Consider the following 15,791-nt stretch of genomic DNA (forward strand, 5'->3'; position numbering starts at 1 on the left):
AGATATCCAGTAGTGGGATTACTGGATCAAATAGTAGATCTACTTTTAGGTTTTTTTTTTTTTTCTTTTTGAGACAGAGTCTCATTCTGTCACTCAGGCTGGAGTGCAGTGGTGCTATCTCCGCTCACTGCAGGCTCTGACTTCTGGGTTCATGCCATTCTCCTGCCTCAGCCTCCCAAGTAGCTGGGAATGTAGGCACCCGCCACCACGCCCGGCTAATTTTTTTTTTTTCTTTTTTTTTTAGTAGAGATGGGGCTTCACTATGTTAGCCAGGATGGGCTCGATCTCCTGACCTCGTGATCTGCCTACCTCGGCCTTCCAAAGTGCTGGGATTACAGGCATGAGCCACTACGCCTGGCCAACTTTTAGTTCTTTTTAAAATTTTTGTTTATTTATTTATTTGGGGTGAAAGATACAGTCTTGCTCTGTCACCCAGGCTGGAATTCAGTGGCACCGTCTCGGCTGACTGCAACCTCTGTCTCCATGTTCAAGCCATTCTTGTGCCTCAGCCTCCCAAGTGGCTGGTACTATATGCATGCCCCACCACGCCCAGCTAGTTTTTGTATTTTTAGTAAAGACAGTGTTTTGTCGTGTTGGCCAGGCTGGTCTTGAACTCCTGACCTCAGGTTATTCACCTACCTCGGCCTCCCAAAGTGCAGGGATTATAGGCATAAGCCACCATGCCTGGCCTACTTTTGGTTCTTTAAGGAATCTCCACACTGTTTTCCATAGTGGTTGTACTAGTTTACCTTCCCGCCAACAGTGTAGAACTGTTCCCTTTTCACCACATCCACGCCAACATCTATTATTTTTTTATTACGGCCATTCTTGAAGGAGTAAGGTTGTATTGCATTGTGGTTTTGATTTGCATTTCCCTGATTGTTAGTGATGTTGAGGAGTTTTTCTTTTTCTTTTTCTTTTTTTTTTTTTTGCCATTTGTATATTTCCTTTTGAGAATTGTCTATTCATGTCCTTAGCCCACTTTTAGATGGGATTTTTTTTTTTTTTTTGAGATGGAGTCTCGCTCTGTCGCCCAGGCTGGAGTGCAGTGGCCGGATCTCAGCTCACTGCAAGCTCTGCTTCCTGGGTTTCCGCCATTCTCCTGCCTCAGCCTCCCGAGTAGCTGGGACTACAGGCGCCCACCACCTCGCCCGGCTAGTTTTTTGTATTTTTTAGTAGAGACGGGGTTTCACCGTGTTAGCCAGGATGGTCTCGATCTCCTGACCTCGTGATCCGCCCGTCTCGGCCTCCCAAAGTGCTGGGATTACAGGCTTGAGCCACCGCGCCTGGCCCGGGATTGTTTTTTTCTTGCTGATTTGTCTGAGTTCCTTGTAGATTCTGGATTGTATATTATTTTTCTATTCTCTAATACATTTATCACTGCTTTAATATTTAGTTTTCTCCATCTGCTAGCTTTGGGTATAGTTTGTTTTTAGTTCCTTAGGATATAAACTTAGGTTATTGACATGAGATCATTCTGTTTGTTTTAGTTTACAACTATTCATTTCTCTCTGAACACTGCTATTTTTGCATCCTATAACTTGTAGTATGCTGTGTTTTCATTAGTCTCTAAGTATTTTCTAATTTCCCTTGTGATTTCTTCTTTGATCTTTTGGTTGTTTAAGAGTGTATTGTTTAGGCTGGGCATGGTGGCTCATGCCTGTAATCCCAGCACTTTGGGAGGCTGAGGCGGGCAGATCGTGAGGTCAGGAGTTCAAGACCAGCCTGGCCAATGTGGTGAAACATCGTCGTTACTAAAAATACAAGAAAAAAAAAAGAGTGTATTGTTTAATTTCCACATATTTGTGAATTTTCCAGATTTCCTTTTATTATTTCTAGTTTCATTCCATTATGATATGAGAAGATAATTTTTTATGATTTTAGTCTTTTTAAAATTTATTGAAAGTTTTGTGACCTAACATATGGTCTGTCCTAGAAGATGTTCCATGTACACTTAAAAAGAATGTTTATTCTACTTTTATTGGATAGAGTATTCTATATATGTCTGATAGGTCTTGTTGGTTTATAGTGTATTCAAGTTCTCTATTTCCTTTTTGATCTTTTGATTGTTGTATACATTAATGATAGTGGCATATTAAAGCTACCAATTGTTATCTTAGAACTGTCTGTACCTCCCTTTGATTCTGTCAATTTTTGCCTTATATATTTTGGAGCTGTGTTGTTAGGTTCATAACTATTTGTAATTGTGATATCTTCGTGATGAATTGACCCTGTTAATATTTGCCTTTGTCTCATATCAATTTTGCATCGTATTAGTCTATTTTGTCTTAGTATAGTTTCTCTAGCTCTGTTTTGTTACTATTTACATGGAATAACTATTTTCCAAATCTTAACTTTCAACCTATTTCTGTCTTTGGTACTAAAGCAAGACTTGTATTTTTTTAAAGACTTGTTTTGTGGCCTAACATATGGTCCATCCATATGCTGCAGAGAACAATGTGTATTCTTCAGCTGCTAGATGAAATGTTCTATAAATGTCTATTAGATCCATTTGGTCTACAGTGCAGATTAAGTCCAATGTTTCTTCATTGATTTTCTGTTAGAACGATGTGTCCAATGCTGTAAGTGGAGTGTTGAAGTCTCCAGCTATCACTGTATTGGGGTCTCTCTCTCTCTCTCTCTCTTTAGCTCTAATAATATTTGCTTCATATATCTGGGCACTCCAGTATTGGGTGCATATTTATATTTGTAATTGTTTTTGTTTTGTTTTGTTTTGTTTTGAGACAGAGTCTCCCCCTGTCGCCCAGGCTGGCATGCAGTGGCTTGATCTTGACTCACTGCAACCTCTACTTCCCAGGTTCATGCTATTCTCCTGGGCCTCAGCCTCCCAAGTAGCTGGAACTACAGGTGTGTGCCACCACGCCCAGTTACTTTTTGTGTTTTTAATAGAGATGGGGTTTCAGCATGTTGGCCAGGATGGTCTCGATCTCTTGACCCTGTGATCTGCCTACCTCGCTCGGCCTCCCGAAGTGTTGAGATTACAGGCATGAGCCACTGCATCCGGCCTGTATTTGTAATTGTTATATCTTCTTGCTGAATTGACCCCTTTATCATTATATCATGACCTTCTTTGTCTTCTTTTATAGTTTTTGTCTTGCATCTGTTTTGTCTAATACAAGGTAACATTTGCATAGAATATCTTTTTCCATCTCTTTATTTTCTTTTTTTTTTGAGAAGGAGTCTTGCTCTGTCTCCCGGGCTGGAGTGCAGTGGCGCGATCTCGGCTCACTGCAAGCTCCGCCTCCCAGGTTCACACCATTCTCCTGGCTCAGCCTCCAGAGTAGCTGGGACTACAGGCGCCCGCCACTACGCCCGGCTAATTTTTTGTATTTTTTTAGTAGAGACGGGATTTCACCGTGTTAGCCAGGATGGTCTCAATCTCCTGACCTCGTGATCCGCCCGTCTTGGCCTCCCAAAGTGCTGGGATTACAGGCTTGAGCCACCGCGCCCGGCCTTCCATCTCTTTATTTTCAGTGTATGTGTCTTGATAAGTGAAGTGTGTTTCTTCTAGGCAGCAGATCATTGGTGTGTGTGTGTGTGTGGTGTGTGTGTGTGTGTGTTTTATCCATTTACCTAGTCTGTGTCTTTTGATTGGAGAGTTTAGTCCATTTATATTGATTGAGGAGTTACTCTTGCTTTTTTTTTTTTTTTTTTTGGACGCAGGGTCTTGCTGTGTCACTCAGGCAGCTAGGACTATAGGCATGTGCCACCGTGTCTGGCCAATTTTTGTATTTTGCATAGAGATGGAGTTTCACCATGTTGCCCAGGCTGGTCTCAAATTCCTGGGCTCAAGTGATCTGCCTACCTCCGCCTCACTAAGTGCTATGAGCCAGCAGTGCCCAGCCTTTCCTGCCATTTTAAAATGTGTTCTGGTTGTTTTTTGCTTTTCTTTTTCTTTTGTTTCTTTCTTTTCTTTTTTTCCTGCCTTCCTGCCTTCCTTCCATTCCATTCCATTCCTTTTTGTGAAAGTGATTTTTCTCTGGTGGTATGTTTTGATTTTTATTATTATTATCATTATTTTTCATGTATCTGTTGTATGTTTTTCATTTGAGTTTACCATGAGGCTTGCAAATAGCTTATAATGCAATATTGTAAACTGAAGATAACACCAATTACATAAATAAACTAACACGCAGACAGAAAACTAATAAAAACTTGACACTTCAACTGTGTTCCCCTGGTTTTTAACTTTTTGTTGTTTCTGTTTATTTTACTACACTGTCTATGTCTTGTAGCTGTAGTTATTATTTTTTGTTGGTTCATGTTTTAGTTTATACACCACAATTACAGTGTCATAATATTCTATTTTTCTTGTATTTACTATTACCAGTGAGTTTTGTACCTTCACATGATTTGTTATTGCTCATTAAAGTTCTTATCTTTCAGACTGAAGAACTCCATTTAGTTTTTCTTCTTGAACAGGTCTCATGTTGATAAAATCCCTCAGCTTTTATTTTTCTGGGAAGATCTTTATTTGTCCTTCATGTTTGACGGATAATTTCACTGAATATACATACTATTCTAGGATAAAAGTTTTTAACTTCGGCACTTTAAATATGTCATGCCATTCTCCTAGCCTGTAAAGTTTCCACTGAAAAGTCTGCTGCTAGATGTGTTGGAGCTCCATTGTTGTTTCTTTTCTCTTGATGCTTTCATGATCCTTTCTTTATCCTTGACCTTTGGGAGTTTGATTATTAAATATCTTGAAGTAGTCTTATTTGGGCTAAATTTGCTCTGTATTCTGTAACCTTCTTGTATTTGAATATTGATATCTTTCCTTGGGTTTGGGATGTTCACTGTTATTATCCCTTTGAACAAACTTTCTATCCTATTTTTTTCTCTACCTCTTTAAGGCCAATAACTCTTAGATTTGCCCTTTTGAGGCGATGTCTCTAGATCTTGTAGGAGTGCTTCCTTCTTTCTTAATTGTTTTTTCTTTTGTCTCCTCTGATTGTGTACTTTAAAATAGTCTGTCTTCAAGCTCACTAATCGATTCTTTTTCTTGATCAGTTCCACAGTTGACGGCCACTGATGCGTTATTCTTCAGTATGTCAGTTGCATTTTTCAACTCTAGAATTTCTGCTTGATTCTTTTTATTTTACTCTCTGTTAAATTTATCTGATAGAATTCTGAATACCTTCTCTGTGTTATCTTGAATTTCTTTGTCCTCAAAACAGCTATTTTGAATTCTCTGTCTGACTGAAAGGTCATATATCTCTGTCTCTCCATGATTGGTCGCTGGTGCCTTATTTAGTTTGTTTGGTGAGGTCATGTTTTCCTGGGTGGTTTTGATGCTTGTGGATGTTCACTGGTGTCTGGGCATTGAAGAGTTAGGTATTTATTGTAGTCTTCACAGTCTGGTTTTATTTGTACTCATCCTTCTTAGGAAGGCTTTCTAGGTATTCGGAGGGACTTGGTTGTTGTGATCTAAGTTTTTGGTCATTGCAGCCATATCTGCATTAGGGGGCACCCCAAGCCCAATTGCACTGTGTCTCTTGGATAAGATTCAGAAGAATCCTCTGGATTATCAGGCAGAGACTCTCGTTCTCTTTCCTCACTTTTTCCCAAACAGGAGTCTTTCTGTGCTGATCTCTCTGGAGCTGGGGGAGGGGTGGCACCAGCACCTTTGTGGCCACCACCACTGGGACTGCACTGGGTCACACCTGAAGCCAGCACAGCACTGGGTCTCACCTAAGGCTCATGGTAACCACTACCTGGCTACTGCCTTTGTTTGCTTAAGGCCCTAGGACTCTGCAGTCAGCAGGTGGTGAAGCTAGCCAAGCTTGTGTTCTTCTCTTCAGTGCAGAGTTTCCCTCAGTCCCAGTTGGGTCCAGAAATGCTGTCTGAGAGCCAGGGCTTGGAGTCAGAAACCTTAAGGAACCTACCTGGTACTCTGTTCTACTGTGGCCGTGCTGGCATCCAAGCCACAAGGCGAAGTTATTCCCACTCTACAGTCCCCATCCATAGAATGATTAAGTGGGTACCTATCAAAGGAAAATCCTCAAGTATCAGCAGATATTGTTTTTTCTAACCTTTGGGTTTTCAAGAAAGGTTGTAACCCTGGATGTCTGTGTTTTTGTAGCATTCTGGATCCTGGAAAGAGAAGCTAGGATTTTCCTTGTTCACTGTACAGATCTTCATTTGATCCCTTTATTTTCAGTGGGGCACCCTGACTATCTGCTGTCTCAGATTCCAGACCCTCTGGTTCAGGCTCTCCAAAAAGGCAAAGGATTTTCCACCAAGCATCCTAGTTTCAACCCTACTCTAATACTTCTGCCTTTTAGAGTCTTTACGTTTACCCGTTGAGCTAACTGGGCTACCTCTGATGTTGCGGGTATTGCTACTTGCAATTGCTGAGCCTGTAGCACAAATTAGCTATAAGTTACTATTTCAATTTTTTTCTGCTTTACCAATTCAGTTACCAGCCATTTGTCTACTTTTCATATTTTGAAATGTTATTAACATTTCTTTATTGCTCTTACCTCCCTTATTCTCTCTTTTCCTGTGGACTTACACCATTTTTCTTCCTGTATTCTCTTTTAGAGGGTTTTAGGAGGGAGAGAGATTTAGCACATTAATCAGTCTGCTCCATTTAAGAACCTTCTAAACTTAAACAGAATTAAGACATAACAGCAGAGAAAGATTAATTTGACCACTGAAAACTGTTAAATTTATGCATAGCAGAAAACATAAAATTGAAAAGCATGTAACAGGCTGGGTTGTATGTAACAAATATGACAGAGTAATACTCCTAATATATGAAGAATTCAAATACAAATACATAAGAAAAATACTATCCCCCAAAAGATAAGTGGGCCCAGTACCTGAAGAGATATTTCATGAGCACATACATATCTCTGATTTTTAGTATCACAAATAGTCAGAAATGTGTACTAAAGCAAGTTGTCATTTTCAACTCAAAAGAAAAATGCGTTTGTGTGTGCGTAGAGTATATATACAGATGAAAATGTGAAGAGTGGAGCATTTTCCTAGACTGCAAATGGCAGTTTAAACTGGAACAGGAGCCGGGCATGGTGTCTCACACCTGTAATCTTAGCACTTTGAGAGGCCAAGATGGGCGGATCACCTGAGGTCGGGGGTTTGAGACCAATCTGACCAACATGGAGAAACCCCGTCTGTACTGAAAATACAAAATTAGCCAGGCGTGGTGGCTCATGCCTGTAATCCCAGCTACTCAGGAGGCTGAGCCAGGAGAATCGCTTGAACCCAGGAGGCGCAGGTTGCTGTGAGCCAAGATTGCGTCATTGCACTCTAGCCTGGGCAACAAGAGTGAAACTCCGTCTCAAATAAGTAAATGAACAAGCAAACAAACAAACTGGAACAGGTGTAGAGGAAAACAGATTAGCAATATGCTTGACTATCTTTTGACTTACGAATTTTTCCTTAGGAAGTAGAATTTCTCCTAGGGAAATATTTCAAACTATGGACCAAAATAGGCAAAAAGATGCCCATCTTATTTTTGTAGAATAACTGACATTTATTGAACCTTTAGTGTGTGTTCAAGCACTGTGCTAAAAGAGTTTAACATGTATCATCCCATGTAATCCTCACAACAACCATATGAGATAAATGCTATATTTACCTTCTTTGAAAATGCAGAGGCTAGACTGCCAAACCAGGCTGGAGCCCAGGTCTAATTTAAAACATTTATTCTTTAACCGTCATGCTCACAATTTTCTGTAAATACATATTACTTTTATAAAGATGAGGGGAAAAAATAAACATTTTCAGTGTGTCAGTAGTGTAAGTATGTTCCAGTTATCTAAACATCCAACTAGACTAAAACAGCTAAATTTAGCAACTCGTACTTTTATGATACAATATGCAGCCATTAAAAAGTCATATTTTAGCCGGGCACAGTGACTCACGCCTGTAATCCTTGCACTTTGGGAGGCTGAGGTGAGCAGATCACCTGAGGTCGGGTGTTCGAGACCAGCCTGACCAATATGGTGAAACCCCATCTCTACTAAAAATACAAAAATTAGCTTGGTTGTGGTGGTGCTTGCCTGTAATTGCAGCTCCTCAGGAGGCTGAGGCAGGAGAATCATTTGAACCCGGGAGGCATACCTTGCAGTGAGCAGAGATTGCACCACTGCACTCCATCCTGGGTGACAGAGGGAGACCTTGTCTCAAAAAACAAACAAACAAATTGAAATATTTTTCTGAGCTTATTGTAGGTGGAAATACACACAAAAAATTTAATCATTATTCCTGAGTGATTGGTTTACAGGTGTTTATTCATTTTCTTTTCTATGTTTTTTCTTCGTTTTCCAAATTTTGAATGTGTATTACTTTTGAAATCAGAAAAAAAGTTATAGTAATTATTTCACCTATTAACTTAATGTCGAATGACATGAATATGCTTATATGTCTGGAAAAAAACAGTTGTAAAATCATATGTATAGTACGATTTCAGCTAGATACTATTTTTTTTTAAGCCTGAGAAAATACCCTACATGGAAGTGTACAAAAATACTAACAGTGATGTTATCCCAGGGAGAGAGTAATGAGGATGAACTTTTATTATGTATTACTTTTTTCTCTATCTTCAAAATTGTACAATATGAGCATATTTATGTAATCATAGAAAATTTAATATTTTAACTTGGAGGACATGTCTTTACTTTTTCTTATATTTTTAGACATTTGAAGACAGTGATTTGTTCCATTTGATTGGTGTTATCTGTGGCTTAGCAATTTATAATTTTACTATTGTGGACCTCCATTTTCCTTTGGCTTTATATAAGAAACTACTGAAAAAGAAGCCATCCTTGGATGATTTGAAAGAACTAATGCCTGATGTTGGGAGGTTAGTTGGAAAAAAAAGTCAAAAGGTAGTAGGGTTTGGGAGGTAAGAAGTGGGGAATGTACAGAAAGCTTTCCTTCTATGAATAAGTGTATTTTATTCTTCTTGTTAAATTTCTGAAATAAACAAATGCTCTTCTCTAATAAAGGAAAATCCATTATGTTACTCAGATCAAAATTTTCTATTGAAAGACTAAATTTGGCTGGCACAGTGGCTCACACCTGTAATCCTAGCACTTTGGGAGGCTGAGGCAGGTGGATCACCTGAGGTCAAGAGTTTGAGACCAGCGTGGAGGTCAGGAGTTCGAGACCAGCGTGACCAACATGGCGAAACCCCATCTCTACTAAAATACAAAAATTAGCCAGGTGTGGTGGCCCACGCCTGTAGTCCCACCTACTCAGGAGGCTGAGGCAGGAGAATCGCTTGAACCCAGGAGGCAGAGGTTGCAGTGAGCTGAGATTGCACCATTGCACTCCAGCCTGGGTGGCAGAGCAAGCCTCCGTCTCAACAAAAAAAGACAGACTAAATTTTTAGTTGTTAGACAATACCTTGCAAATATCAGATCATCACCTTAGGAAAGTAAATTTTTTCTGAGAGTGATTAATTCATTTATTTGGACTTTTACTTCTGATAACCTTCATTCCTAGTTTGAATATGTGAAATTTATTTTTATTTATTAAATAAAATGGATTAAAGATTTTATATAAATAAGGACAAATGGGCCAGGTGTGGTGGCTTATGCCTATAATCCTAGCACTTCGGGAGGCTGAGGTGGGCAGATCACGAGGTCAGGAGTTTGAGACCGGCCTGGCCAACATGATGAAACCCGGTCTCTACTAAAAATACAAAAACTATCTTGGCGTGGTGGCGGGTGCCTGTAATCCTAGCTGCTCTGGAGGCTGAGGCAGGAGAATTGCTTAAAAACCTGGGGGGCGGAGGTTGCAGTGAGCCAAGATTGCGCCACTGCACTCCAGCCTGGGCGACAGAGAAGACTCCATCTCAGGAAAAGTAAAATAAAATAAAATAAGGAAAAATGTTAAAAATAGGTGAATACATGGCCTTTGTATTCAGAAAAGTGATAAGAACCTTTGACTAATTTTTTTCCTTCAGCATCATTTATAAGTTTGCCATTGTGTAGTCACTATTCTTCAACAAATATAAAATTACAAATTGACAAAAGGATTTTACCAAGAGGGAATGAGAAGTGTATATATATATATATATATATATCCATAAGTAAACCAGTCAAAATATCCAATAATGTTTTTCCTCTCAGAAACGTGTATATTATTTTGCAGAAGCATGCAACAGTTACTGGATTATCCAGAAGATGACATAGAGGAAACATTTTGTCTTAATTTTACGGTAAGATGCAAAGACGTAGGTTAGCCTGATTATTCATCATCCCTTTTATTTAAGCTAGGTCTTATGGTTCTTCTTTATTTTGATGGATGGAATTCTTAAAGAACCCTTTAGCTAACATTTATTGAGCATTTACTACGTGCTAACTAGTCATAGTACATGCATTTCATTTAATCCTCAACAATCCAGTGAAGTTAGGATTATCCCTGTTTTACAGATGAAGAAAACTGAAAACAGTCATTACCTTGAGAGTCAGTATGCATACCAGCCTCTGTGACTTAAACCTGTGTACTTTATCATTATGCTAAATATATTTACAAATACAAGACGTCCTCTTTACCCAAGTGTTCATTTTTGAGTCTGCAATTACAAAAATGCTTTAGAGAAGCAAAAGGTTATTGTAATGTGAGAATATTACTACTAAACTTAAAAACATTAATTTCCACTGGTACATTCCTTTCTATTTCACACTAACATTCATCCTTGCCCATCTTGTCTTACTCACTGTTGGATGACATAGATAAAACAAATGCAAATGCATTGCAATATCATTTGGAAAATGAAATTGCAAATCTTGTAAAAGATGCACAATTTCATTAAGGCAGTGAAAGGGATGTGGTTTTTTGTTTTTTGTTTTTTGAGACGTAGTCTTGCTGTGTCACCCAGGCTGGAGTACAGTGGCACGATCTCGGCTCACTGCAACCTTTGCCTCCCAGGTTCAAGCGATTCTCCTGCCTCAGCCTCCTGAGTAGCTGGGATTACAGGTTCCTGCCACCACGCCCGGCTAATTTTTGTATTTGTAGTGCAGACGGGGTTTCACCACCTTGGCCAGGCTGGTCTCGAACTCCTGAGCTCGTGATCAACCCGCCTCGGCCTCCCAAAGTGCTGGAATTACAGGTGTGAGCCACTGCACCTGGCTGAAAGGGGTGTTAAATAACTGATCCAGTCACAGGCAAAGCCATTTATAGATGAGGATGTGGCAGAAGTAGACTAGTTGGCAATTAAATAAGAGAAAATTTGTAAGGATTATGATAAGGCACTCCAGAAGGGAACAATTTGAATATTATAAATTAGACTCTTGGAAAAATTGTAAAGCCTTCAGTTTTTCTTTTTCTTTCTTTCTTTTTTTTTTTTTGAAATAAAGTCTTGCTCTGCCCAGGCTGAAATGCAGCACTGCGATCTCAGCTCATTGCAACCTCCGCCTCCCAGGTTCAAGCAATTCTCGTAGCTGGGACTACAGGTGTGCACCACCACGCCCAGCTAATTTTTGTATTTTTAGTAGAGACAGGATTTCACCATGTTGGCCAGAATGGTCTCAATCTCTTGACCTCGTGATCTGCCCCCATTGGCCTTCCAAAGTGCTGGGATTACAGGCATGAGCCACAGCACCCGGCCTCTTTTTATTTAAAAAAAATTTTATTTGTATATTTGTTTGCCACCCTGCCACATACACAACAGTTATCTTTATGGTTTTGTCAAAGCTGACAAAAGATGCCATATTCTGCTGTCATGAAATTTGCCCCCAAAAAATTGCACATTCATATTCTTTTCAAGAAAATCTTGAGACTATTTTCTGGCCGGGCACGGTGGCTCACGTCTGTAATCCCAGCACTTTGGGAGGCCGAGGCGGGCAGATCACTTGAGGTCAGGAGCTAGAGATGAGCCTGGCCAACATGGTGAAACCCCGTCTCGACTAAAAATGAAAAAATGAGCCGGGCGTGGTGGCATGTGCCTGTAATCCCAGCTACTCGGGAGGCTGAGGCAGGAGAATCGCTTAAACCCGAGAGGCAGAGGTTGCAGTGAGCTGAGATCGTGCCATTGCACTGCAGTCTGGGTGACAGAGTGAGACTCCGTCTCAAAAAAAAAAAAAAAGTTGCTCTCCACAAATCCAGACAACAAAAGAAAAGCATTTTCCAAAGTGTGTTCCTGTTAGAATAAGGTGACCATAAAATAAAAAAAAAAAAAAGCTATTTTCTATGAAATTTTGATTCTCTTTCTCATTTGATTCACTCATACCCGTGTTAGTTTCTTGAATTTTTATTGATCATCTCAGTTGACTAAAAAATTGAGTTTCAAGCTGTTTAATTTCTAACTTATCAGTCACCAAATTTATGAACTCTTACTATATTCAAAGAACTATGGTAATTCAAACATTTCTCCCCACTGCCATTTCTTTCTCAGAAATTTTTCAGTGGCTTTTTATTGCTTGTAGAATAATAGCTTTAGAATGGGTGTCAAAGACATTTATAACCTGGCTCTCTTCCTTTCACTGTATCCCTCCCTTCATTCCAAGTTTTGTCATATCACACAGTATTTTTTTTCATATACCTTACCTTCCTCTTTTTCAGAGTCACTTGCCATACATTTTCAGAAACTCGATATTGTAAATATCTAATTTTTTTGTTCAATCGATATTGTCTGTCTGAAATCTCATTCTCTTCTTAATCTTTCAAAATACTACCCATACTTGTAGGTGCTTTTCAGATGTCATTTCTTCCTCAAGGTCTTTCACACGTCCTCTAGTTTGGAATTCCGTTTGCATTCCTCTATGATCTGATAACATTTTGTTCATATGTCTCTTATAAATGCATTATTTTATTATAATTGGTTCTTTATATGTTACATTTCTCTTCTTTTACTAGATAGTAAACTTCACAGCAGGAGTATATTCATCCAACATCCCACTCCCATCATAGTATTTTATAAATAGCAAGTTTTCATAAAAGAGGATAATATTCCAAAAAGAAGGAATAGCAAAAGAAAAGATGCAGAAGTGGTCATGGTAATATTTTTAGAAAAATTCCAGAAGTAAAAGAAATAAAAGGTTTCAAAATACTTGACTATTTTTATAAACCAAATTAGTACATAACTGGAAAAACTGCCTGTGATCAAGTTTACAACAAGGGTAATAGAGGAACCCTGGAGTAGCAGTTGTCATGTGGGAAGAATGCGTGATTTTCTAAGCTGAATGCATTCTCATACTTGGATTTTTATCACTCGTCTAAGGAAAACATCCTAATGTTTTATAGTAACCATTCTAAAGTTTTATGCACAACAAATGCTTAGTTTCCTTATTAACTTACCAAACACTTGGTAATTTGTAATTAATCATGGTAGGATTTCAAACTAGAGAGGATCAAAATTTCTAGTTCTGGCTTTAAGCAGAATTCTCAGATAAGCTATATGGTAGCAGAATTTTATCTCAAATTTAGTAGTTTTTTTTATTAAATGAAAGGTAGAATATAATAATAGATTATTAAAATACTCTAAGTTTTGAGTCTGACATTGACTTTTTTTAAAAATTTAAATTAATAGATCACAGTTGAAAACTTTGGTGCAACAGAAGTCAAAGAGCTGGTTCTAAATGGTGCAGACACAGCTGTTAACAAACAAAATCGGTAAGTGAATTTTAGCAACAACAGTGGGAATAATAAGATTCAGTAGACATTTTCTTCTGTGTGTAGAAAACATGTCACTACGCTAAGTTTTTACTCCAATAAAACTTTAATTTTGAGTGGTTAGTGAGGAAATAATCTGCCTTTTCCTCCTGAAATCCCTTGAAGACATTAAACAAAACAAAGAGAAGTGACAGCAGCAAACATTTTTGGAAGCCAGGAAACAGTAGTAACTAACTTTAGGAAACCAGAGAAAGCTGCAACATGAGATGGAAAAGAGGAGCCACGAAGCCAGCTGGATCACTTCACAAAACGAAAGTTTGGGTGCTGAGAACAAAACATACCTTTAGAAAATGTGTGGTGTTTGGGGAAATGCTAGAAACAGAACTCTTATAAGAAGCAGTTAGAAACTAGTTTCCCATGCTAACATTGGGTTTAAAACAACAACAAAAGAAACTAGTTTCCCTTAGCACACCAGGAAGCTGGCAACTGCCCTTCTCCGGCCTGGGCAGGAGATTGGAAATTTACCTTCTGGAGAAATTGGACTGTGGATTTGAGGACACCTAGAAACTGCCACAGGCAAGGAGCTGAACTGAAAACAGGGAGATTAAGTGCTGAAAGTCTATCGCTGCCTCCTCCTTAGTACCGTATAGTGGTAGATCCTTTTCTGGGGAAACTGCCTAACATTTAAAATGTAAATCCATAGGCCGGGCACATTCCATTTTTAATTGTATCCATCTGGATGTCACACCTGCAATCGCAGCACTTTGGGAGGCTGAGGCGGTCGGATCATGAGGTCACGACAATGATACCATCCTGGCCAACGCAGTGAAACCCCATCTCTACTAAAAATACAAAAAATTAGCCGGCCGTGGTGGCATGTGCCTGTAGGTCCAGCTACTTGGGAGGCTGAGGCAGAAGAACTGCTTGAACCCAGTGAGCTGAGATCGTGCCACTGTGCTCCAGCCCGGGCGACAGAGCGAGGCTCCATCTCAAAAAAAAAAAAAAAAAAAAAAAAGTTAATCGATAGCCAAAGGTCAACAGACATTTAAGGAAAGACCGAAACAGTCAAAAAGAATGGCAAGAAACCAGGAACCATGCAGGTTGAAGGACAAAACTTCAGAGGAAACTGAAATCAGTATCCTCAGAATGATGTGTGACATCCAGATGGATACAATTAAAAATGGAAAAAAAAATTTATTTGAAAGAAATGGAATGAATGAAATCTGTCAAAGAAGATATTTTAAAAAATAAATAAATAAACTTCCCAGAAATGAATGACATCCTTTCAAGATTGAAAGCATGAGAAGTGGAAAAAAGATCAATACCAAGACAAGATGACAAGATACATGAAATTTCAAAATTTTCAAAGTCAAAGGGACCCTAAAACTGTCCAGAAAACCCACAGACCTAAGAATTAATAACATCAGACACTGGAATCAAAGAACACTGGAAGCTAGAAGACCAAAATTTTAGGAAAAAATTACTTTTAACTTAAAATTTTGTATCCAAATTATCAAGTGTGTGAGTGTTTAAAAACATTTTCATACATTCGCAGTCTCAGAGAATTTACTTCTGAAGCCTTTTTCTCAGGAAATTACTGAAGGATGTGTTCTGTCTACCAAAACAAGGAATTAAACCAAGAAAGAGGAAGACACAGGATTAAAAAAGCAACAACAAACTACCAAGATTCACGCAAGCAAGGATTCTTTTTGAAGGATCAATAACTGTGTCGATTTAGAAAGCTAACAACGTGGGTTAGATCAAGAGGATGGAGGGCTCAAGTAGAGAAATGCAACTGATAATACCTAATTTTTGAATGAATCTAGAGGAAATGGATATTTCTTTTGGAGAAGTTGGGGATGAATTAGCAAACTAAGGAAAATAGAAGTTCTTTTTAAGGGAAAAAGGGTAACCATAGAATACAGCTTAACTGTGAATAATATAGAAATGTTAACAAATATTGAACCAAAAATTGTTATATAAATACAATAGATGTGTAGGGGAGTAGAAAGTGAATGGGACAATTACATTAAAGATAAATCCAAACCACCAAATTGAAATTTAAGGAATAACAGTAGAACTCTGTTGTTAGAAGCTTGAATATAAATATCAGAAGGAATAGCAAAAAGAATTAACAAATAGTTGCCTTTGAATAGTGGGAATTTCTGGCAGAGAAGTGTTGG

At 38.7% G+C, this 15,791-nt stretch overlaps 1 protein-coding gene across 4 annotated transcripts in view; it reads left to right on the forward strand.

The window, feature by feature from the left end:
• HERC4 (HECT and RLD domain containing E3 ubiquitin protein ligase 4) overlaps positions 1-15,791 on the forward strand; it is a 155,108-nt gene that overhangs the window by 127,211 nt on the left and 12,106 nt on the right. For all 4 annotated transcript variants that reach the window (XM_033209166.1, XM_033209168.1, XM_033209169.1 and 1 more), the window contains 3 exons: positions 8,685-8,851; positions 10,147-10,213; positions 13,526-13,608. In XM_033209166.1, the coding sequence (XP_033065057.1) occupies positions 8,685-8,851; positions 10,147-10,213; positions 13,526-13,608 (317 nt within the window). The remainder of the gene's footprint in view (positions 1-8,684; positions 8,852-10,146; positions 10,214-13,525; positions 13,609-15,791) is intronic.

This window comes from Trachypithecus francoisi, unplaced genomic scaffold (assembly GCF_009764315.1).
Source record: "Trachypithecus francoisi isolate TF-2019V2 unplaced genomic scaffold, Tfra_2.0 Lachesis_group9, whole genome shotgun sequence".
Lineage (NCBI taxonomy): Eukaryota > Metazoa > Chordata > Mammalia > Primates > Cercopithecidae > Trachypithecus > Trachypithecus francoisi.